The sequence below is a fragment of the Anas acuta genome, chromosome 18 (assembly GCF_963932015.1).
Source record: "Anas acuta chromosome 18, bAnaAcu1.1, whole genome shotgun sequence".
In the NCBI taxonomy this organism is placed as follows: domain Eukaryota; kingdom Metazoa; phylum Chordata; class Aves; order Anseriformes; family Anatidae; genus Anas; species Anas acuta.
In genome coordinates this window covers 13,426,488-13,451,180 of record NC_088996.1, presented here as the reverse complement: position 1 = coordinate 13,451,180, position 24,693 = coordinate 13,426,488, and the positions used below count along the sequence as shown (strand labels likewise).

The following is a 24,693-nucleotide window of genomic DNA, read 5'->3' as shown; positions in this document are numbered from 1 at the left end:
CTTCAACACAGTTTTGGGAACTGCTGGAAAGCATACTTCATACTCAGCGAGGCATGCTCAGGCTACACAAGACAGGGCTTCGGACACCTCTCTGCCTACCAAAGACGACCACTATCAGCACCTGCTTTGTTCCGATTCTAAACACTAACATCACAGCCCACGTTGCCTGGGACACCTGATAAACAGAAGAGAAAGCAGCCATACCCTTTTCAAGCCATCCCTGCACGTGTCGCTCCTTGATCATCTGCAGCCTCTTCTCAAATCCTCAACCGCTTCTGCGGAGAGCCTGCCATGGCACCTGCAAAGCAAGACGGATACCCTTCGCACTCACCTCGTGCTACTTGGCAGTTCTGCTCCAATCCAGCTCACAACCAGCCCGCCCTTCCCGTGCTGCTCTTCAGAGTGCAGCTTTGCCCCACTCAGCCTGTCTGAGACAAATGTCAAACAAAAAAGCATAGGCTGAAGCAGCATCCAAAGCCACAGCACAGCTGGGACAGTTACTCTCATCTGCTGCCTTACCTCCGTGCCCTCCCCTCCCCTCGAGGCAGACGCTTCCATCTACTCTCTTAGGCCAGCTACAACACCCCTGAAACATAAACAGGATTTTTACTGTACTTTGTGTAGTTCAGTAACTGCAGTGACAACTGCACCCCTAAATTACCTTCTATATCTGTTCATCGCTCACCTTGCCAAAAGCAGCTCTGGTCGTCAAGTCCCGTGTCGTACACTGTGTTTCAGCTTTAACAAATGAAAACAGTCACAAGAGAATCAATCATTCAGCTGCCAGCATTAGCACCTATCCCTCAACAACACAAAAGGGACCCCATTTACAATACTATCGTTTCAAAACAGCAGCCCCCTTGCCTCAGCACCTCAGAAATAGATCAAGCCAGTCACCGAGTTGCCTACTGAGTGCTGAACAGTTCCAGAAGGAGCTCTTTCCTGTGACAGGTTCCTCCAAAGGTTTACGCTCTACTGGGGACAGGAAAGAAATAAAAAAAAAAAATTCAAAACCCCATATCTGTAAGCTTTCAAGATTCGACAGACCTCCTCAAGCACACCGTTCAAGTGCTATGCGAGCAGTTGCTCGCAAGCAGCTCAACTCTCCACCCTCCAGTCTGCCAAACACCACAGAGATGACTGTGCCAGCTGCCCTTCAGTACGTGCCCAGAGGCAGACTGGATATCTTTACCAAAACAGTCCAGACAATGTATTAGTACACCCATGCACTGCCACATTACCTGTCATCACTAACTGCCAGGCAGGACAGCTCCAGACCAAACACATACACACACAGGCACGCCACAAACACTACACACAAAACACATAACACAAGGCACAAGAAAAAGTGACCCCCAGAGGAAAGCCCTACGGCAACAGCAAGTCAGAACAGGTGCTCTGCACCAGACCCTACGAGAGACTCAAATGTCACCACACACGACTGGAAGCAACTGCCAGAACTGGGATGATGGAGGCCTAAAAAGCCTGCCTTCAAGACAAGAGACCAGAAGGATGGGGACTGAAAACCCCCCAAGGCGACACTTAGGAAATCAATTCCCAAGCAAAGGCTCCTGATGCGACCCAGATGACTTCTGCAAGAGTGAGAATGGAAACAGATGTGCATCATATTCGGTTTGAGATCGTAAGACCTGAAACAGATCTGCAGTTAAAGCAGCGACTGCAAGACAAGAAGTGCCCGGATCAGAGCCATGATGACAAAACAAGCATTGAGGCCCTTCAGCACAGCTACCAAGTCGCCTGTCTAGTCAGTCCAATCTAAAAAGCCAGGAGGATATCAAGACCCGAGAAGCACAGAACAGACACTGCAGAAGCAACACTACAAGACAGACGAACAGAAGGAAACTGTCCTGCCTGGCACACGCACTCACACTACAAAATAATCCCGCTGCTTCTATTAGCCTGGTGACCCAGCCACAAGCAGCCTGAACGTGACCCAGCCTGAACCACCCTCACAGTGGCACCAAATATATTCAGCCAGCACGCTCCATGCTGCTCTGGCTCCCAGCTCCCATTAGCCACTCCAGATATGCAAATACCAGGTGCCCCCAACTTAGCTCTCAGGCTGCTGCATGGTAAAGTCCCTCCGCCTCAAGAAATGCACAGGCACCGATTATCATCTTAGTCAATTGCCAGGCTCATCATCAGCTGCAAAAGCAGAGTAACAGCATTCACTAGCACGCCGGCCATGATGCCCACCTTCTCCACAATGCTGACTACTGCTGATACAACATACGGTTCTGCTCAACTCTTCCTCTCCGAATCCAAGCTCCAACAGTGCAGCCAGTATCATCCACACCACCTGTGAAAACAAAGGGATTAAATGATCGTTGCATTCACAACAAGTCAGCCAATGGCGTTGTTTTTTTTTGTTATCGTTTTTTGTGTGTGTGTGTTTCCAGTATATATTTTTTAGTCTGCTTTAGCTCAACAGCATGCAGACTGCAGATAAGAAAACTGGGGTGTTTCTAGAAGCAATAATCCCCATGCTTTTGTTGCAGCTTTGAATATTAAAAGGACAATACGACCCAGCAAGTAACTGGAACTTTCTTAACTGGAATTAGCTCAAACTTTTATTCACATTGAAAGAAAAATCTAGGTGCAGAACAGATTATACACCAACAAAATTAATTCAATTTCGTCCCCAGAAAAAAATCACATACTCTCATCCCCTCCTGTACCTCAGCCGCCTGCCTACCCCACGTGGCACATGCTTCCATCTGTTCTCTTCACCCACTTATAGCACCTCTAAAAGAGAAACTGGAATTTTACTCTATTGGATGTAGGAAAATAACTGCAATGACAATCGCGCCCCAAAAACAACAGTTACCTCTGCTCATCACGCACCAGAGTCACTGCAGAGGCAGCTTGGGTCAAGAGGTCCTGCACTGCACACTGCGTTTCAGCCTGAACAAAAGAAAAACACAGGCAGAAGATAAACATTCAGCTGCCAGCAGTAGCACCCATCCCTCAACAACATAAGCAACCCCAGCTTTACTTTTATCCTTTCAAAACAGCAGGCCACTTGCCTCTGTACCTGCAAATTAGGTCCAAGCTTGAAAGGAGCGGCCAGCATCACCCACGCCACCTGGGAACACAAAAGGACAAAACCACCACTGTGCTTGCAAGCAACCACCTGCCACACTGCTCCTCTATCCCAAACAGTCTCACTTTGGAACCTCACAGGGAAACACCTGAGCGTCTTCTCTTCGCTTCGGATAAGGGATGACCAGGCTGACACCACTCACCTTCCCGCAGAGCTTCGTGACATGAGGATTTCCCTTCCCTCTCCACAACTGCACAAAGCACCTGCAGAGGCAAGAGAAAAGTACACTCTAAAGCACCTCACAGCCACAGCGTACCTGCTGCAATACCTCTCTCTTCCCGGCTCCGGTACTTCAGCTGCCCACCAGCTCTAACTCAGATTCTACGCTCACAGCACCACAGCAAACTCTGCCTGGGCCACACAACACACACTACACAAGCTACATTGCCCAGCACACACAAGCTGGTACATTCCCACCCAACAATCAGTCGCATCGCACAGGAAGGCTGCTGCACACTCCGAGAAACCAAACCTACCGGTCCTGAGCAGCTCCCCACCTCCTCCTGCCAACCACGCTCAGCACACACACTATTTGCCCATCAAGAAAACAAAAACTTAAAATATACACACACAAAAAAAAAAAAAAATATACCAAAAATGACAAAAAGACATGCACACACAGCAGCCTTGGCAGGGGTAATCACAGACATACGCTTTGCAGAGGAAAAAGGAGACTCTGATACAACCCTGCTCAGGCTCTTGGTAATGCTGCATCTACACTGCCAAGCCACATGTAGCATGAAATGAAGCTGGTTTTAGTCCTCTGGAGAGTTACACAAGTAGGTGTATACATCTGGAGATTAAAATATAGCTCAAAAACAGAAGAGTATCCCACCATCACAAAAAAAAGTGAGACAGCAACCTCTACTAAATATCCCTCTATTAAGTGAATTCCAAGCCCTTAACATCCAGAAATCCATAGGCTCCAGTCTGCCTCGAGAACCCTGCAACTGACTGAAGGAAAAACAAAGCACTTACCCCAAAGAGCAGCCCAGGCAGAAGGAGCTCTCTAATGCCATGCCTGGGGTTTATATACCATTTAGCCCCGCCCAGCACCCAATCCAGACCACGTTGTAAAGGGGAGGAACAAAGCACAAGAAAGTAGGAACAGAGCAGGAGCAGCAGCAGCTGGTTTTCATTTTGTTTGTTTTTTAAATCTGCTTTACCTGAACAATATGCAGGGAGCAGACAAGAGACCTGGGGTGTTTCTAGAAGCAACAATCCCCATGCTTTTGCTGCAGCTTTTAATATTGAAAGGACAACACGACCAGGCCAGTAACTGGAACTTTTTCAAACGGAATTAGCTCAAACAGGTTCATCATCACTTGCAAAAACAGAGAACGAACATTCACTAGCATGCCAGCCCTGACACCCACCTACTGCACAACGCTCACTACTACTGATGCAACATACAGTTGTGTAATACCTCTCTGTTCCCAGCTCCTTTACCACACCTGCTCAGTAGCTCCACCTGAGAAATATACCCGGGCGGCACCACGCTTTAATGGGCCCGGGCGGCGCCGCGCTTAAATGTGCCCGGGCGGCGCCGCGCTTAAAGGTGCCCGGGCGGCGCCGCGCCGAAATGTGCCCGGGCGGCGCCGCGCTAAAATCTGTCCGGGCGGCGCCGCGCTTAAAGGTGTCCGGGCGGCGCCGCGCTTAAATGTGCCCGGGCGGCGCCGCGCCGAAATGTGTCCGGGCGGCACCGCGCTTAAATGTGCCCGGGCGGCGCCGCGCTAAAATTTCCCTACTACATTTCCCGGTATGCTCTGGGCACCCAACATGGCCTCCCGGAAGTCCAGAGTCCGAGAACTACATTTCCCGATATGCTCTGGGCACTCAAGATGGCCTCCCGGAAGTTCGGAGTCCCAGAACTACATTTCCCGGTATGCTCTGGGCACTCAAGATGGCCTCCCGGAAGTTCGGAGTCCCAGAACTACATTTCCCGATATGCTCTGGGCACTCAAGATGGCCTCCCGGAAGTCCGGAGTCCCAGAACTACATTTCCCGGCATGCTCTGGGCACTCAACATGGCCTCCCGGAAGTCCGGAGTCCCAGAACTACATTTCCCGGTATGCTCTGGGCATTCAACATGGCCTCCCGGAAGTTCGGAGTCCTAGAACGACATTTCCCCGTATGCTCTGGGCACCCAACATGGATTCCCGGAAGCCTGGTGCCGGAAAACTACATCTACCAGCATTCCCTGGCCAGCCGGCATGGCCAATCACAAGCCGAGTTTTCGAGAACTACATTTGCCAGCACTCACTCTAACCGTAGCCTTTACCACCGCCCTTTCACAAGAAAGCCTCAAGCCCTAACCTTAAAAACCCTCGAAATCCCTACAGACCTAACCCAAACTATTTAACACACTAAACCCATGAAGACCTATGCCTAAAAGCCCTAACCCAAAAACTTAGGACACTCCAAACCCCATCCCGAAAACTTAGGACGCTCCAAACCTTATCCCGATAACTTAGGACGTTCCGAACCCAATCCCATAAAATAAGATGCTCAAAACCCTAACCCAACTACTTAGGATGCTCAAAAGCCTATCCCAAAAAATTAGAGCACTCAAAAGCCTAACCCAAAAAATTAACATGCTCAAAACCCAAAAATTAGGATAATCAAAACTCTAGCCCTGGAGAACCTGACCTGAAAAAATAATAATAATAATAATAATAATAATAATAATAATAATAATAATAATAATAATAATAATAATAATAATAATAATAATAATAATATCTTAAAACCCTAACCATAAATAACTGACCAAAAATAAAACCCTAAGACCCTAACCCTAATAAGCATATCACCACTACAACCCAAAAAACTCTAAAACCTTAACATGCTAACCCTGAAACCCTTAAAACATTAACCCCCAAATCCTTAAAATCCTAACCATTAAACCTCCAACCCTAAAAACCTTAAAATCCTAAACTTAAACCCTGAAAACCCTTACCCTGAAACGCAACCCTAGTGCCCTGTCCCTAAAACCTTAAAACCGTGAATCAATCTGTAGCCAATAACACAGGCTGAGTCGAGGATTTCAGTATAGTAGAATTTTTATTCGAGATTACAATGGCAGGTGTCCCACAAGCAGGAGGGTGCCTACTAATTCCATACACAGTTTATACACTTTTTTTTTTTTTTCTGCCAAGGATCTGGACCCTCCCCTGTTTCCCCATTAACTGTGCTATTCAAGGTTCATAATCTATTTGGTGCTTCACAGAAAATACACAGCTGCTGGCCTGTTAGAAGTCACATTTCTTTACTAGGATCTTACTCTGTGAGGTGGTAATGTTTCTTACGCCGTGATTTCCACCTAATTGCTAAAATGTGCCCGGGCGGCGCCGCGCTAAAATCCAGACAGTAGCGAGCGCGGTGATGCTACTGTGCATGTGCACAGCTGGTTGCTGTAGCACCTTATTTTAGCCACCGGGTGGCGGCAGCGAGCGCTGCAGGAGTGATGTGCATGTGCAGAGCTGGGCGCTGCAATGCCGCCTTTTGGTCATCGGGCGGCAGTAGAGAGGCCGGTGGCGTTACTCCGTATCCAGTACCCCTGCATCCATACAACCCGCGCTGCAGCACCCCTCTTTGGTCATCGGAAGGTATTAAAGCGCGCAGTAGTGCTACTGCAACCCGGGGTGCTGCACTTCAGCGCCACAGCGACCCCACCGTGAGCTCCCCTGCACCAGCGCGCTCGAGCAGTCCCAGTCCCTCACATGCCACTCAGCACCCTTGGGGAGAGCTGCTCTCCCACGTCCCGAGGAACGCCATGGTGCTCAAGCTTTAATAGCTTTTGGTCCCTGTGCACAAAGCTCACCAAAAGAATTAGCATGTCATCTTATAATCTCTTTCTGTTTATCACTTTGTATCGTGGTCCTATCTCTCCTTCCACCAGTCAGCAGCAAAAAACACTCCATATTCAGAATTTGTTTGAAAGAGATAATAAACAGAATACATGGTGATCAAATAAATCTAATGGAAGGAAGCCGAAGACCCTGACCTAACTCACACAAAAGAGTGGTGGTTGTTGGGGGGTTTGGGACAGGGTTTGGAGCAGTGTTACTCACTGGTGGTCTTGGGGCACCAGCTGGGGGCTTTTGGTCCAGGCTTGAAGGGGTTTGGGGGTCTCAAGGGTCAATGGCAGTTTTGGGGTAGGGTTTAGCAGCTTGCGTGGTTTTGGGGGCTGGTTTGAGGGATGTCTGCAGTCTTGGGGAAGAGACCTTGTGCCAGCAATAGGGCATTGATTTTTACTATTTTTTCCCCATAATGAGATTTTTTCACAGATGCATCAATGAGCAATGCCATATAATGCCAGGATGGAGTTCCAGCAAAGACTGAGGAGCTGAGATACATGGCCTGCCAGAACATTGCTCAGTAGCGACTGCTAGCCTTTTTTTAAGTGTATGTAAATTCATAAATTGTGTTAGTTACAGACATTTAGCAAACCAGCTAATGGCTATGCACTGTCATAAAGAACTACAGGCTACCATACTCAGGCTTCAGCAGTTACCATGAGACAAGTGAGATCTGATAGGAGAAAATAAATGCTTCTGATTGATCCTGCTCAGAGGCAAGTGGTTCCTTCCACACCCCACACAGGCAGTTCCTCCACCCCGCGGCAGATCGCAGGGGGGATCCCGACACTCCTCGCCAACAGCAAGGATCCACTTTGCCCCTGAAGTTTGCATGGTCCGATAGACTCGATTCAGACTTTGTGCCAGACGCCCCACAGTCAAACGAGCGCACCTCGGAGCCCTGCACGGCCGCTGTGCCATCCCACTGCACTGACTCACGGAGGGGGAACCCGAAAGACCGCGGGCCGCTTTCCCCGCCCGGCAACCCCTACTTCGCGGCACAGAGCGCCGGGGGGACCCTATGTGGCGGCACGGTGCAAAGTGGCAGCAGCCGGTGCCGCCGCGAACGGCTTCTCCTCACAGGGACCGCGCGGCCGGCAGCGGGGCTTGAAAACAACCAAGAACGACTCCCCGGCTCCCCGCAACCCCCGTCCCCGCAGGCGGCGCGCCCCGCCCCGTTGCTAGGGAAGTGAGGTCACACAGTATGGCGGCTCGGGGCCGGAGCTGCTGACGGGTCGGCGCTCTCTGGAATCCGCGTCCATCCTTCTCGGGAGTTGCGGCGGCGGTGCTGCCTGCCTCGCTATCGCTGAGCGGCAGGACTAAGGCCGCGATGGCATCAGGAACCACAGGGCTGTGAGGCAGCAGAGCGCGAGCCTGCAGGGCAGGCGGAGCAACAGAACCGGGTCGCGGACGAACCGAGCTGCCGCCATGGAGCTGAGGGTTGGGAACCGGTACCGGCTGGGCCGGAAGATCGGGAGCGGCTCCTTCGGGGACATCTACCTGGGTGAGGAGGGTGGCTCACCGGGGACGTGCTTGGGGGATCTCTGGAGAGCGTCGGGGGCTGGGCCGGGGTGGGCGCTGGTCGCCCTCCTGCCCGTTCTTACCGCCGGTCGGGATGAGCTGGGAGCAACTCCCGGAAGCTCGTTTCACCCTCGCAAGAGCTCGGGTTACGCTGGTGTCTTAAGAAATGTCCTTTGATATATGGTGGCTTGCTATGGCACAGAAGTAGCAATTTAATATTTCCTTGACGTCGTGTCTTAATTTAGGGAGCGCAGAAATCGGGACTTCTGGATTATTTGTTTGTCTCTCCACGTTGTTGTCTTGTGACCTTGGACACCATTATTTGTCTCATCTGTAAAATGGGGCTATGAGTTTAAAATCTTTGGTCTTTAAAAAACGTTCAGAAAAAGATTTGGGGAAAGAAACACAAGCATCAGCATTAAATATGACTGCAGCGGACTAGGAAAAATTGCTGTCACAGAAATGCTTGTTTCTCTGGCAAGGCCTACAAAATTTAAATGGTAAGGATGACTAAGTTGAGGTTAAAAAAAAAAAAAAACTCAAATCCTTCAAAGAATCAGCAGTTCAGCTATCCTGTTGCTTGAATGTTACCCTTATGTCTTAATGTATGTATCTTATTTTGCTATCATGATTTCTACATGATTTTAAAGCTTGCAGTATTAGTGCTGTCTTTCCATTCCCATTTATGCAGTTCTTTGTCACGATGGTTCACTGGTATGACAATTGGTGGTGGATTCAAGTTCTAAAAAGAAATATATTTAAAATTGTCGATACAATTTTTTAAAAGTGTAAGAAATTTCTTAAAGTGTAAGAAATGGGTTAAACCCAGAGAAATACATTTCTTTATGCTACCGTATAGAAACAAGTATTTTGCATTTGAAAATTGTGGTAACTTAGGAAAGCAAGTCAAGAGAACTGGAGGGGAGGACCTTGCAGGTGCTAAGGTAGGTTAAATTTGCACGTCTGGAGAGTGAAAACATCACCAGCTAATATATGTGGTATGTTTGGCAGTGCACACAGTATACAAATGCTTTTTTTTTTTTTCTTAGACAACAATGCTTTGTGTCGCAGTGTACATTTGGTATTCTGAAATAATTTGCTAGCTAAAACTGCTTGTTTACAGGTGATGATACACTGGTTATCTACAATACAGATAATGTGCTTGATGAAAAATCCATGTTTCTAGCCAAAGGCAAAGAATGTGATTCTTCCTCTCTGTAATGCTTGCATAAAAGACTGAAAAGTATTGTGAGAAAGATGGTGGTAACATTAATGCAAAATCTTCATTAGCTACCACTGGTGTTTTCAGACAGCAATTAAAATTTGAAAAATCTTACGATGATTTGAGATATTCCTACAGAACCATTTGACTGCTATAAATTAATTCATGTTAGACTATACAGTTAAAGAGCAGGTAAAATAAACATATTTGTACTTTGATTTGTAATCCAAATTAACTGATAAGTAGAAGTCAGGCAACTTGGTTGTTACCTTCCCACATATGGAAGCTAGCATGGAAGTAATAGGTATTTTGTCACTTTTGTCTTTACATGTACAGCCTGCACCAGCAAAGTTGCACAGGAGATAGTAGTTCTCTGTTTATTGGTACTACTGCCATGCTGCATTTTGCACAAGAATTCACCATCCTCAAATTTTGTCATCTTTTTCTTCTTCGGTAGTCCATGTGGATTTACAATTAGGTCTTCATGCAAACATGATGCTTGCCTCAAATTTTGTCCTGTTCTTTTTATCCTTAAGTAGTCAGTATGGGTTTATAATTAGGTCTTCCTGCAAATGGGATGCTTGAGCCAGCAGCTAGCAGAGAATTGTACACCTGGAAGATCCAGCTAGTGGCATGGGTGTCTTTTTCCAGGGGAAAATACTATCTCAAGAACTTAAGTGTTGCAGCACTTTGTAGAGGCCCATTTGGTTTGCCTGCCAATATATGGTAAAACAGAGGCTTTCAAGATCTATGCTTTTTATGGTAAAGAAATGTGTCTGGGAAAAAAAAAAAATCTCAATTGTTTGGATTATGCAGTAAGACATAATTACATAAAAATTATTTCTAAAATTCTGTCAGAGGTCAGTTTTTTTTTTAAGTGCAAATGCCTCTCAATGGATTTAGAGATTTCCACAGTGTATATTTCCGTCTCAGTTTAGTGCTTTGAAAGGGGAAATTTAATTACTGTTTCCTGTTTTCATTTCCCCATATTTCTTTAACACAGCTACAGGGGGTTGAAGACATTCCAGAGAGAAGAGGGGAAGGACCTTCTTTCTTTCTCTTTCAATAAGTTACTTGGAATGTAGAGCCAACAACTTGGTTGTTATTATCATAGTTCTTTCATACTTTTTCATGTTCTCCATCATACCACGAGATACAACTTCTGGAATTTGGAAGGCCCACAGCTTAGCTTACTTAGAATAATAGGGTCTGTAAAATAGCATTTTGAAATGTAAGACGCTAAAGTAAATAAAATACCATGGAGAACTTTACGAAAATAAAAGTTAGGAAATGAGTGTATCTGCATTTTCTTAAGTTACTCTCCAGAGGAAGATTTGAAAAAATAGTATGGATTCCCGGATATTCTGTATAGTATAGAAGATGGACAACATACAGAAGAAAAATCAGAGTAAGCATCTGTTTTGTTGCTCCATCCACAAGGTCAAAAAGACATGAGTCATGAAGGCATTATAGTTGCTGTGTTTTCATGTTTTTTTCATTTCCATGTATTTTCTTAGGGATAAACTTTTAGTTGTAAATGAATTAAAATAATCTTCAAGGCCTTCCTTGTGGCAGAGGATTTTGCAATTACTTACAAATTAGAATTTTGCTATTTAAAGTAAAAGACTGACAACTCTAGACTTTTTCTTTTCATTTCCATGAAGTGCCTCTTTTCATTTTACTGCTTACTGCTGCTTTCTCATTACTCATTCTTCTCATAACACTAATTCTGGCTACTGTTCAAGGGTGTATGCAGAAGCAGAGAGCTGTTTAAGGATCTTAGCCCTCTTAGGTGATACAGACTTCTAGGGAAGATCAGATATCATAGGAAATGACCTACTAGGTCAAGACAATGATTTTTCAAGCAGCGGTGAGCAGAACTTCATAGAGATAATACACATCTTCATTCTCCTATGGGCAAGTCTTGTCTTAATCAAACACAGATGTCTGCAGCTGTCTGTATAAAAAGTATGCCATTCAGCAGTTTGTGTCAGAAAAATTTTTTGAGTGTTTGTTTTTAATATTTATGGAGGTGGTCACCCATTAGGGAAAAGCAAGAAAGATCCAGAGTTCCATAGTTAAAAATCAAGATATTTGTTTGTTGGCGGTGGGGGGTGGGAGTGTGTTAGTGACACAAGACAGTGCCTTTTTCCTTGTAACATTTATCTGTCCTTTCAAATTTATAGATTGATGTGAACTATAACTCACTTACAGTCCACCAAAATAATATATTAATAAGATATGAAAACCCTGGGTTATGGAGTTTCTAGTTGCTACTACTGTGTGGTGACCTTAGTAGAAATCAGGAGTTTGGTGGAGTCATAGGAGGCAGATGGATAATGTTGACTACAGCAGGGGAAAATTAGTTTTCTTTGTCTCCCAGATGTGCTGTGATTATTGTACCTACAGTGTGTTTCAGATGCTTTGTTTTCTTAGGGTGCATGGTGAAATGCCTAGTAAATATTGTCTGTGATGTTCTCTCAGAACAGCTCTTTGTACCAGCAACGCCAATTTAATAGATGTGTGAACACACAAAAAAACATTTTATTGATGTAAAAAAGAACAGATAGCCTTGCATAATCTCAAAGATAATTCCATGCTCCATCAGGTATTATCCAGTGAAGAGCTTGATGAAATAGCTGAAACTAGACAAAGTAGAAATCTGAATTTCAAGGCTGTCTTTAATAAAAATAACAAAAAAAAAGAAGGAAAGAAACCTATACATTTTATTTTTTGTCTTACAAAGGTGCCAAAAATGCATTTTCTGTAAGCATATTTTCTGTTTATTGAACGGTAGGAAAAAACTGTCTCAAGAAGCTTGTATGATAACCTTTTACACTAAGGCTGTGGTGTTGTCTGCTTGGAAGACAAGGTATCCCATAACACTGTATCTCGGGGAGCCTTCTTTCACATGATATCAAGAATTTGACTTGAACTGACAGTAACGCATGGATACTCCTTCATATCCTTTGCTTCCTCAGAAACTAATGGAAAATGTCAACAACATGTGGGAAAGATTTCAGTGGGAACCTTTATTACTTAAAATAGTAAGTAGGTTACAGGTATCTTTCATATCCAGCAAGTATTAAAGAGCTCATAACATAGTTTCAGTTTTAAATAAGCTTGCCTTGATCTTTAGGTAACAGATCTGCCGGTATTACCCTAATTAACTTTGCTGATGGCAAACAAGAAATAAAACAGCTGTGGCATAAGGCTGAATATTTGCTTATAATTTAAATGTCGCTTTAAAGGCAGAAAGGGAGGCAAAGAAAAACGCTTGATAATACAGAGCTTCAGTTTTATGGAACTTAATTACATGAAGTGCTATTGAGTGTAATCATAAATGAATCCGAAAATGGACGGAATACTGAGGTAACATAGTCGAATGATAGCATGAAGATATGGATATTCATAAGAGTAATTGCCAGCTGCAAGACTGTGGGAAGATTTCAGCGTCAGGTGACATGCCAGTGGAACAATAGAGGAGATTCAATGCATATAACTGAAATGTGCCAATTTGTGGCGTGAGGTGTTGGCCTGTCTTTATAGTCACAAGGTTATAAAGCACTGAAGTAGTTCTGTAATCTCAAGAACAAGATTTTGCAGTTATAATTCTGTGAATAAATAACACTCTGAGGGCTATTTTATTCTTAGGTAGTCTCCCTCACAGTTAGATTAAATATTAATTAAGGTGTCAGAATACACCTGGAGTATGTTGAGATTTAGGAAAGTTGTAGGCTCTGTTTCCAAGACATAAGAGCAGATCTGAATTATTAGCATTTCTTAAGTTGGTGGGCATATGTGCTATGCCTACAAACACTCCTTTTAATAAGCGCCTCCACCACAAACCGGAAGTGAAATGACTCCCCTCAAAACATATATCCTTTTTTTTTTTTTTTTTTTGGTATGAGATGGCAGCCTTTGTCTTCCTGAGCTAATTTATTTAATATTTTTTCTCTTAAACTGCTAGTCTGTTGGAGGGAATTTGTAAGACTTCCGGAGAACTTTCAGATAACCACAGCTCCACAGCTGAAAGTACTTAATCTCTAGATCTTTGCCATTGAGAATAAACTTGTCAATATTTGTTTTCAGTCTTGATAAAGGAAATGCATCTTAACAGTATCTTGGCCAATGTTTTATTTTTTTCCCGTTTTAGGAACTGATATTGCTGCTGGAGAGGAGGTTGCAATTAAGTTGGAATGTGTGAAAACCAAACATCCTCAGCTCCACATTGAGAGTAAAATCTACAAAATGATGCAGGGTGGAGGTAGGCAAACTTTCCTTCCTCAGAGGTTGAGTTGTTTGTTTTTATTTTTGTCTTTGATGTATCTGCTACCTGCAAGTAAATAATGGTTGAGAACATTTTTAGCAGACGAGGAGGTGGGAAGGGTGGCAGGGTAGGTGAAGAGCAGTACTGCATAGTAGGGTTTAGCCTGATTTGGTTAATAATAGTAGCACAATTCTAAACTTAGTAAATTCAGGATATTATTTGTTTCATATGCTGGCATTCTTTCTTCTGAGGTAAAAGTATTTTCTTGCTATAAAAATTCCAAGACATAATGGCATTAGTAGTAGAGAATAGGACTGAAGAAACTTCATAACTACTGCACAGTGTTACAACTGGGATAACTTACTCATGTTTTCGGAATTCCGCAAATGTAGGATTCTCATTACAGTCTCTGTATAACCTGAATACCCTTCATAGAGTAAAATAATTCCTGTATGGGCTTGCTAAGGCTATGATGGTTCCTTCTGTGGATGAACACTGCAAAGGCAGATGGCAGAAGGTTAAGTAACTGCCAAATAAGGGTTTCTCTCTGAAGGGAATTTAGGAAAAAATCATTCATATTAAATAAATGTAACATGGGTTAATTACAATCTAGGTGATTATATACCAGATTTAAGGTCCATTTCAGTCCAAACCATCTTACAATGCTATAAATGATTGTATACCACTTCACTTCCAAAATGCATAAAATTAAACTCAAAGTAATGGTATTTGAAATTCTGACCGATACTTTCTACAATTCAAGGTTTAATTCAGAGTATATGATGAATTTGTACAGTTTTACGTGAAATAATTTTCCTGAGTTTCTCCGTAAAGTGGAGCTGACTTTAATTTTCCATCTAGAAATACAGCAGTCTAAGATAGATCATTAACAATACCGCTTTGGTAGGGATTCACCAGCAGCAAATGTAATGGAACTGGAGGGAATGCATGAATATGAAGCAAGGGTGAAATTTCTAAATTGTAACAGAAAAGAGGTATTTTACATTGATCTTGTAGGCTTTGAAACTAAGAATTTGATTTCCAAAACTTTCTTTAGCAATAATATGTACTGGTTTGTCAATGTCTTTATTTTCAGGCTTCCAATCTATTCCTTACTGCCATCTTGAAGAGTACTGTTTACACATGTAAAGTGTTTAAGGTTGAAATCCAGCAAAACCACTGTCTTCTTTCAAGATGCATTCTTAGCACAAAGCCTGGGAGGTTACAGGAAAGAAGAAAAAGGCTGTTTTTAGATCTCTAGTTATAATTATGTATTGGTTCAGCTATAAAGTCATGAAACTTTTCAGAACAGCTGGAGGTAGCATAAGGTACATAGGTACATCTTTGCTGTAAATACAAGCATTGACAATAATGTTTATGATGCTTAGAATTCATCTTTATGAGCTTTGGAGATCTGTGTATATGAACTCTATAAATCAAATTATTATACTGAATAAACTGTTTTCTTTGTTCCAGTGGGTATTCCCACAATTAAGTGGTGTGGAGCTGAAGGGGACTACAATGTCATGGTGATGGAGCTGCTAGGGCCGAGTCTGGAGGATCTCTTCAATTTTTGTTCAAGGAAATTTAGTCTCAAGACAGTCTTGTTACTTGCTGACCAAATGGTAGGAAACAATTCTCTTATTCTTGGCAGTGAAATACATTGGGCATATTAAAATTTTTAGAGTAACCATACCAACTGTATTTTACTTCTTTAATTTAGAGGCAATTAGGATGTAGAATTGCAAGAAAAAAAAAACATGTTTAGAGTTCTTTCTCTAAATATGAAGTGTCACATCAAAAGTAATGGCAAAGATTTAATTTGATTTAAAAACTGGATCTGAGCTGTTTGCAAAGCAGCACTGCTTAAAAACAAAGAAATTCCCCTAAGGAAGTTTTTAAAACCAAATCTAAAATAGACGCTAATCTAAATCTAAGAAAGAGCTGGAGAGAAGGTTTACCTACTGTCTTCTAAATTATACTTTCTGTAATGTCCTTATATTTTTCATTAAAAAATTCTTTACCTGTTTTATCACAAAGACAGTGTGGGTAGTGTTTTTCTAAGAGAAAAAGTGTATGGCTGATCTCTTTGTTGTTTCTCATCCTCTGTATTTAGATTAGTCGAATTGAGTATATTCACTCTAAGAATTTCATCCACCGAGATGTGAAACCAGATAATTTCTTAATGGGCCTGGGGAAGAAAGGAAATCTTGTCTACATAATAGACTTTGGATTAGCAAAGAAGTATCGAGATGCTCGAACTCACCAACATATTCCATATCGTGAAAATAAAAACTTGACAGGAACTGCTCGTTATGCATCCATCAACACTCATCTTGGAATTGGTGAGCTGGGGAAAAGCAATAAGTAGAAACTTAAAAAGTGTAGAAGGGTGATGCACATGCTTTTAGTGTGACTGGATGTTGCTTTATGGAGGCATAGAGGACAGTCCCTATTTCTGGCAATAACAGTGCAGTATGCTCGGGCTCATAACTGTTGGTGGGGTGGGATTTAGTTGGTTTGCAATTCTAAGGAATTAACACATTTTTTAATAACTGCAAGGATAATAGGCTTTTTCTAATGCTGGATGAATTTAACATAAACATAGTAATTTTCATCTACCTATTGTGTTTCTAAGGATTTTTATGACACGTTGCAGACTTGTGTTTTTCCACTAGATAATGAAACCTAATGAGTCCACTTTTTTATGCTGTTGTAGAGCAATCTCGCAGAGATGACTTGGAGTCCTTGGGCTATGTACTGATGTATTTTAACCTGGGCTCCCTCCCCTGGCAGGGACTGAAAGCAGCAACAAAGAGGCAGAAATATGAGCGTATCAGTGAAAAGAAAATGTCTACACCCATTGAGGTTTTGTGTAAAGGATATCCTTGTAAGTTACTCTTTCATGGCACTAGGCCCGTGTGTTCATTTTTTAGTGGTATTTCTTTTTTATTTACACTATGTAGTTCGAAGGGTAGCGTGGTATGTGTGATCTGCGCCATATTGTATGTACGTGCATATGTGCTGGCTAGATAATTCCAACAGTCAAATAACTTTTTGAGAAACTGCACATTTCTTCATATGTGTGGATACTGTGTCTTTGATAAATCTGATTGTATACTGAATTGCAGCTTTTACCTGTTGCTGTTTTGTTTAGGATTTGTCATTCCAGATTCATCCAGTTTGGCCTATGGATGTCCAGCATCTGTGAATGGCATAAGAAACCCTCCTGTATCTTAGCATCGTCCCTCAAAACTGTTCTGTTTCTCTATTTAGTATTTACACCACACTAATAATTAGGCATTTTTAAGACATACAAAACAATAAATTTGTATTAAAACTTGTTAATTTTAGTTACCCTCAGAAAGTATTGTTCATGTTTCATAAAGAGATCTCTGTTCTTTCCTTGCTCTTGTCTTTGGCAACTAGGTATGATAATGAGAACTGTAGTTATTGTTAGGGATGTATGAAAGCTTGTTTTCTTCATTTTGTTTCAAAAGTAATTTCATATATGTTCCTTTACACTCATTTACTCATTAGGAGTTGGACTCAATTATCCTTATGGGTCCCTTCCAACTCAGGGTATTCTATGATTTACTATTTATTTTCTCTGGGGTTAACAGATGGGGAAGACTAGCCAACTTTTCTTGTGCTGTTTGTTAGAACTCCTTACTTAACGTGAATTATTAATACATTATTTTAGCTGGAAAGACTTGAATTCAAAAGCTGGTAGTTCGATAATGATTTTTTTTTCTGGAGCACTGAATTCACAACAGCATTCTGTTTTTGCTGTGTAGCTAGTATTTTGTGTGCCATATTAAAAACAAAGAAAACAAACAAAAACCAGAACAGGTGTTGACACTATTGCAAGCTTAAAATTGTAGCATAACTTAGATGGGAGATTTATATTGGTCCCCATTCTTCACCCTTCCTGCCCCTTTTTTTTATGAGGTAGCAGACACACATCTTCATGTAACGTAACAAGGAAGAGATGCTATTCGATGTCCTAAAATAAATTTTAATTTAAATATAGGCAGAGCTAAAAAGGCAAATAAATGTATTCTCTTCTGCTCAAATGAAGTTTTAAACCTGTTTTTACTCTCACTTCACCTTTATTTTTCAGTCCTCTCCGCTGTTGACAAATGGGGTCTTTACCTAATCTGTGATAGACAAATAATTTCCTTTTCAGGCCATACTTGATCCCAACACTTGGGATATAGTGTTGCCTTCAGTAGATGCCTAGTATTAGATGCCTAGGTCAGTATTTTTTTCCTTATGTTTAGATTTTTTTGCTTTTTGTATGGGTCAGATATAAAAAGCAAATGTGAAGCTGAAAGAAAATATGGCTTTCTTGTATTACAGCTGAATTTGCCACATACTTGAATTTTTGCCGTTCTCTGCGTTTTGATGACAAACCAGACTACTCCTATCTAAGGCAATTATTCAGAAACCTCTTTCACCGACAAGGGTTCTCCTATGACTATGTGTTTGACTGGAACATGCTGAAATTTGTGAGTAGTTGGTGTAGCGTTCTAAAACAATTTCTGTAATGATTTTCTTTTTTACTGCATTGTCAGATTTAAAGTCTTAACTGATACTGTAAGAGTGGTTTGTCCCAGAAGATTTGTTGTCTAAAAAATAAATTTAAAAAATCGGGAAAAGCAAGAGGCAAGGGAGCCATTAGATTGAGGTTTAATGACAAAGTTGCAGTTAAGAGTGTTAAAAATGTATAAGACTTCTGAGATAACCTCATTCAAGGCAGTTGCCATGTTACCTCACTCTGATTCTCATCCTATCTTGGTCTTCAGCACAGGTCCTTTGCAACTGTTAGATGTCTAGATGCCATAACCATGTGTGTACATTATGTGTACATTTTGAAGACTATCCCAACAGTTAGTTGTATGAACTGAATATATGATAGTTCTTGAGAAAATTTACCAAAAATGTAATACCATAACAAATTTCAATTTATGGGTTGTCCAGTTCTTTATTTTCCACACTTATCCAAATACATAGTTGTAAACTTAATAGTCCCTGAAGTTGTTCACTAGTCCTGACCCGTAGGGTGCAAGCAGAGCGACTGAAGATGCTGAACGTGAAAGGAGAGAACGAGAGGAAAGATTGAGACATACACGAAATCCAGCTGTTCGTGGACTACCCTCCACTGCTTCTGGCAGGCTGAGGGGAACGCAAGATGTAGCTCCTCCTACTCCTCTTACCCCAGCTTCACATGCTGGTAAGTAAGCAGATACTTGGGCAGATGTACTTTGCAGACTACTCTAATTTGAAGTTAGTTCCTGGTCACTGGAATTTGAAATTAGAATTAGGATACCTGAGTGGTATTTGTCTCTCTATTTAGGTTTCATTTTTTTTGCTTGTCTGATCATGTTAGTTTTTTCCCCCCATTTACTTTGCAGTAGATTGAAAGTAATTGTATATATTCATTACATGCCAATTGCTACTTAGAGATAACTGAGGAGGATGAAAGCCTTAATTTCTGTGGTTTGATGTTGACGTTACATGGACAAACAAGAGTGTAATTTTTCCAGTGACCGCAATTTAATCCCATTTCTTATTAGGAAAATTCTAATGTAATTTTTCTCACAGCCAACACTTCTCCTCGACCAGTGTCTGGTATGGAACGAGAAAGGAAAGTGAGTATGAGATTGCATCGTGGTGCCCCAGTCAATGTTTCATCATCTGACTTAACAGGCCGACAAGATACTTCTCGCATGTCAACTTCGCAGGTAAGAAAGATTTTTATGTAATGGAAAAATAATGGTGATTTGGTAACGTTAATTTGCCAAAAGAACATACCAGCCAATTGATGTTATTTCATATTGATTTTATAGTTGACTGAAATAAATACTTGAAATTTTACCTGAATGTTTGTGATGTTGCTGTAGAATATTGTAATTTTTTTTTAACCTCAGCAGCGATAAGTTTAACATTCTCAAAGCCGTATGGAGTCAGTGGTTTATGAAATCATGCAAAAAACTAGAGATCAAGAATTTTTACCTAAAATTACAGTTCCTTTGGTCATTGAATATCATATATCAGTTTTCACTTAAGAAGCAGAGCAAGTTGGAGGCAGTTGTGAGAGTCATGTTTTCAAATGAGTAGCGCAGAGAATATTGGTACAGAATAGACAAGAAATAGTTGGTAAAGAATAAGAAAGAGCAGAAGTCGAAATGTAGTGCACTACTGTAATTCTGAGCAGGAAAGAAGCCACATGCATAGATGATTGAGAGGTCACACACAGTAGGCTCAGTTGAAGAGGATGACAGGAGGAAGAATGAATGATACAGTGTTTCATAGCCGTTGTCTGCACTGAAGTCATTCTCTTTGGTCATGGTGACTTAGCAAAGAGATTTTAAGATCTTGTTTTTAGGATTGGAAAATTATGTTTAAATGTATTTTAGCTCTTCATGCTACAGCTGAAACATTAATTCTTCAGGGTATTAACACAGACTTGTCCTAAGTAGTGGGTAGCCTAGCTTTGAACAGCTTACCTTCGGTCTTACCTGCATCACACTGATACACTGCAACAGCAGTGGGAGAGCAGCGTGTTAGGAGGACTGGCGCAGTTGCCTACAGTTTTTTTCCTTCATGCCTCAGCACTATGCTGAAGATTTAACTGCATAATTCTTGCTGTGGACTGGTTATTCCTTGTTGACAGAGAGTATTGATAAAAATGAATGCAGTTTCTTCTGGCTTCATCATTTCATTGTCAGAATTAATTATTTTGGATAATACATGTTCTTATGTATAGTTTTAGTGCTAGAGAGGGCACTCTTTTGGATGGAGGTGAGATAGTAAGTGAAGACTGAGGGTTGATTTGGTGTATGGATGCTATGTTCTGGCCTGCAGTATAAATCAAAAAGAGGTCAGTGAAAGGATGATGGAATCAGATACAATACAAATCTGGAGCTGACTGACTTCATTCTCTTTCTCAGAATAAAATGAAAACGTGAGATAGGTTGTATTTGCAAAAAGAATGCAAAGATGATAATTACCAGTGTCAGAGAGGTGTTTTTTTTTTTAACCAGTTTCAAAATGCTTTTAAGAAAGAAGGAAATTTACTTCCCTGACCTGTGTTATAGCAGGAATAGAAAGAGCCCGACAGCTGAATGAGAAGTTGGAAACAGTGTAAAAACTATTTCAGTGCTTTTTAGGCATATCCGCATCAAAGAGGTCCAAGTGTAGAAGGTGCCATGTATCCCTTTAGAAATGGTCCTGGTAGGAGATTAGATTTGGTTAGTCTGAACTTGTCTTAAATTCTTTTGTTTTATTAATGACTTGTGTACGTGACATTTTTTTCTGAATGTTGTAAAGTATGAGAAATACAGAGGGGCTCTCACAGAGCGTACTGTGAGATTGTGTAGGAACATGGGGTTTTTGAGTAATCTTTGAATACACAGATGTATAATTTGTGGCTTGTGTCAACAGTATGGTCTGGCTTTCTTGCACATTTCAGTACCTGTTTAACACTCTGCTCCGAGTATGGAATTTGACTTCTTTACAATTCCAATAATGGACTAGTCAGGAACTTCTCAGGTTAAAATTTATCATTAATCCTTTGTCATCTTCATTTAATTCTTACTGAGGCAGTGAACAGCTGCTGGTCTCCAGTTGTGGTGGCTGAATAACAGTATTCAACAGTAGTATAATTCTAAAAGCCTCCCATGGGCCTCTCAGATTTGGAAGGCAAGAGAGATTTACTTAGATTTTACTTTATAACACTTACCTGTGAGCTCATCAGAGACAATTTCAGTTTTCATTTTCACAGTTCTCACTCGAGCCATCTGGCCTTCTGTGGACTAAGTTGCAAGTCTACGTAGCTTATGCTCTTATTGTTTTCATAATGTTGAAGTAGTTTTTCCATAGGAGAAAACTATCTTTGCATGTTAACCAGGTTATAAAATAGACTATGGATTTCCCATTGTCTTTATACCTTGTTCTTAGGAAAACCTCAAGTATCTAACTTGGATGTCCTGTTAAGGACAACTTCTTTTTTGAGTAGGTGTAAAGCATGTAGAAAAATATCTATTCCATGTCGTATCAGGAAAATAGTAAAGAAACGCAACTGTTTGTCCATGCCTGTTCCAATTATATTAGTTTCCTTTCAGAGTCTTAAGAGACTATGTGACCAGTGTCCCTTTTTCAGGAAGTGCTTAGACCATGCTCCTAGTAGAAAACAACTTTTAAACTTCACTATTCAGATCTACAGATGTCTTAGGTTAAGAACTAGATTTATTAGAATTGTTATTTATAACTTGATTAATTAGTTTTGTTATGTTATTTGGATGGCTTGGTTTGGTAAAGCATCACTGCGTCTATAATCTCCACCTCTCTTCATTCAGAGGAAGAGCTAATGCTTGTTAAACTCTTGCGAATGGAAATTTGCTGACGTTACTCGATCAAGTAGAATTCTTAAAGATGACTCCATGTTTGTATCTATCTTTTTTTCAAACTGAGTTTTGACCAGTTTGTACTGAAACTGAAAACTAAGGCTGGGAATGTAGATAATAGAAACCAAACTTACATTACAGAAAAGAGCTCTTTGAGAAGTTTAACACTCATGGGAAAAATGGTGATTGGTAAAGATAGCAAAACAGATGTCATACATACTCTCCACCTCCAATGCTTTGACCACATAGTACCTAAATCATTCCAGTTGAAAATACTAACACTTTGTAATAATACGTAAGAAGAGTTCATTCAAATAACAGTTAGTATGTCTCCAAAAGGGTTTATGGAACTTAGTGTTTCTGGTGAAATGACATACGTGTAAGTTCTGTGACAGTACTTTCCTGATGATGTGGGAGTGAATGCAGCAGCTGAAAACCTGCAGGTTTTGAGATGTTTGACAGTGATAAACATTGGTGAGAGTTGGGCAGTCATGTAAATCCTAATCAAATAAAATACGTATTAAAGCAAGACTCCAAAACCTAAAGAGCATCAAGGAGTGAAGCCGATTGGCTACTATGGGCATCAATCACAGCATTGGTAGCCAGTCAGGGGAGGTGATTGTCCTGCTCTACTCTGTGCATTTGCAGCCTCACTTCAAGTACTGTGTTCAGTTTTGGGCACCACAGTATAATAAGGACATAAAACTATTAGAGAGCCTCCAGAGGAGGTTGACAAAGATGGTGAAGGGTCTAGAGGAAAGGCGTATGAGGAGTGGCTGAAGTCACTTGGATTGTTCAGCCTGGAGAAGCAGAGACTGAGGGGAGGCCTCGTGGCAGCCTGCAGCTTCCTCACAAGGGAAGCAGAGGGGCAGGCACTGATCTCTGCTCTCTGGTGACAGCGACAGGACCCAAGGGAATGCATGGAGCTGCAACAGGGGAGCTTCAGGCTGGGTTTTTGAGTAGTCCTGTGCAGAGCCTATTGAGTTGGACTCAATAATCCTTGTGGGTCCCTTTCAATTCAGGATGTTCTATGAGTCTGTGATTTGTGGGAACTATATTGGTGATGAATGATGACTGAGTAGGCTTTGGGTGTAACTTTGGAGAGGTTGGTGTGATGTCACAATGAAGCGGAGTAATTTCATCCTTGAATGCATATATAATGCAGTAATGAACAAAATTAGGGAGGTTATTTTATATCATTCATGAGACAGATGCTGTAATATTATGTCCGGTTCAGTTCTCATTATCTTGATCTGCCGAAAAACTGAAAGTAACAGAACAGCTGTAAAAATTGTGCTTGAGAAAACATACTGTACGATACTGGAGTTTCAATTCAGTGTCTTTCAGTTTGAAAGGTAAGAGATCATCCTGAGGTAGTTGGGAGTAGTATCTTAGCAACAGCAGTTAGAACAGGAAGCTCAGTTTATATAGAATATATACATAAAGCACCTGTCGCTTAGTATTAAAAGCGCTCGTGTTTAAAGAAGTATGGTGCAGAGTTCTAAGTGAAGGCAGGTAGCTACTGAAACAACTTCTAAAAGACATACAGGATCTTCTGTCCTCTTTGTCTTTGCATCAAAACTGGATTCCTTTTTAGGTGGTGTATTCAGGTCCAAAGTAAGCCTAAATTACTAGTCTCAGTGTAGTGAAGAGTTGTGATCTGGGCTGGACAGAAAGTCATACTAGCTGTTAAAATATTGTTCTGCTCTTAAGCTGTATAAATGAATTGTTTGCTAAGTCCTTTATGTAGTCAGGCTATAAACATTAAGAAACACAGTGAAGGAAGGCATAAATATTCCAGAAAGCACTACTTTGAAGCAGTTCTGTCAGTCCAGACTGCACAGGCTGCTTCCTGAAAGCATGAATATGCAGTGCTCAACTCAAGAATCTAGTTACAGGTGAGTAGCCTTCATTTCCTTTCACAGAAGGTTCAGTCCTGAAAACAAACAAACAAACAAAAAAGAAAATTACTTCAGTTGGACATGGTGTACAGTAAGTTATTTTATTTATTCCTCTTGAATGTGTCGTGTTCAGCCATTTTCAGCACCTGACAGTTAAAGCTGTGCACAATTCCTACTGGTAATAGACATATCTCTCCTTAGCTGGAAGAAGAGATTGGAGTGCTCCTCAAAGAAATATTTGAGCAAATATCTTTGAAAAGAGAAGCTTTTGGAAAACCATAGCAAACACTGGCATTGAACAACTCAAGTGTTGCACCCACTGGGAAAAAGCAACGTTCTTCCAATGCCTTTGCATTTTTCATCTCCTCATGAGTGAATCTTTCT

At 41.5% G+C, this 24,693-nt stretch overlaps 1 protein-coding gene across 8 annotated transcripts in view; it reads left to right on the top strand.

Annotated features, from left to right (window-relative positions):
* Window positions 1-8,147: 8,147 nt before the first annotated feature.
* The window catches only part of CSNK1D (casein kinase 1 delta), a 72,775-nt gene continuing 56,229 nt past the window's right edge, over window positions 8,148-24,693 (top strand). For 5 of the 8 annotated variants that reach the window (XR_011088768.1, XM_068655178.1, XM_068655174.1 and 2 more), the window contains exons 1-8: window positions 8,163-8,488; window positions 13,884-13,994; window positions 15,474-15,622; window positions 16,114-16,342; window positions 16,717-16,887; window positions 18,360-18,508; window positions 19,062-19,233; window positions 19,605-19,744. Coding sequence is in view for 7 of the 8 variants with exons in the window: in XM_068655178.1 (XP_068511279.1) it covers window positions 8,413-8,488; window positions 13,884-13,994; window positions 15,474-15,622; window positions 16,114-16,342; window positions 16,717-16,887; window positions 18,360-18,508; window positions 19,062-19,233; window positions 19,605-19,744 (1,197 nt within the window). In the remaining variant the exon portion in view is untranslated. Of the gene's footprint in view, window positions 8,489-13,883; window positions 13,995-15,473; window positions 15,623-16,113; window positions 16,343-16,716; window positions 16,888-18,359; window positions 18,509-19,061; window positions 19,234-19,604; window positions 19,745-24,693 lie in introns of all 8 variants that reach the window. The other 3 variants (XM_068655176.1, XM_068655172.1, XM_068655171.1) reach the window with 3 other exon arrangements.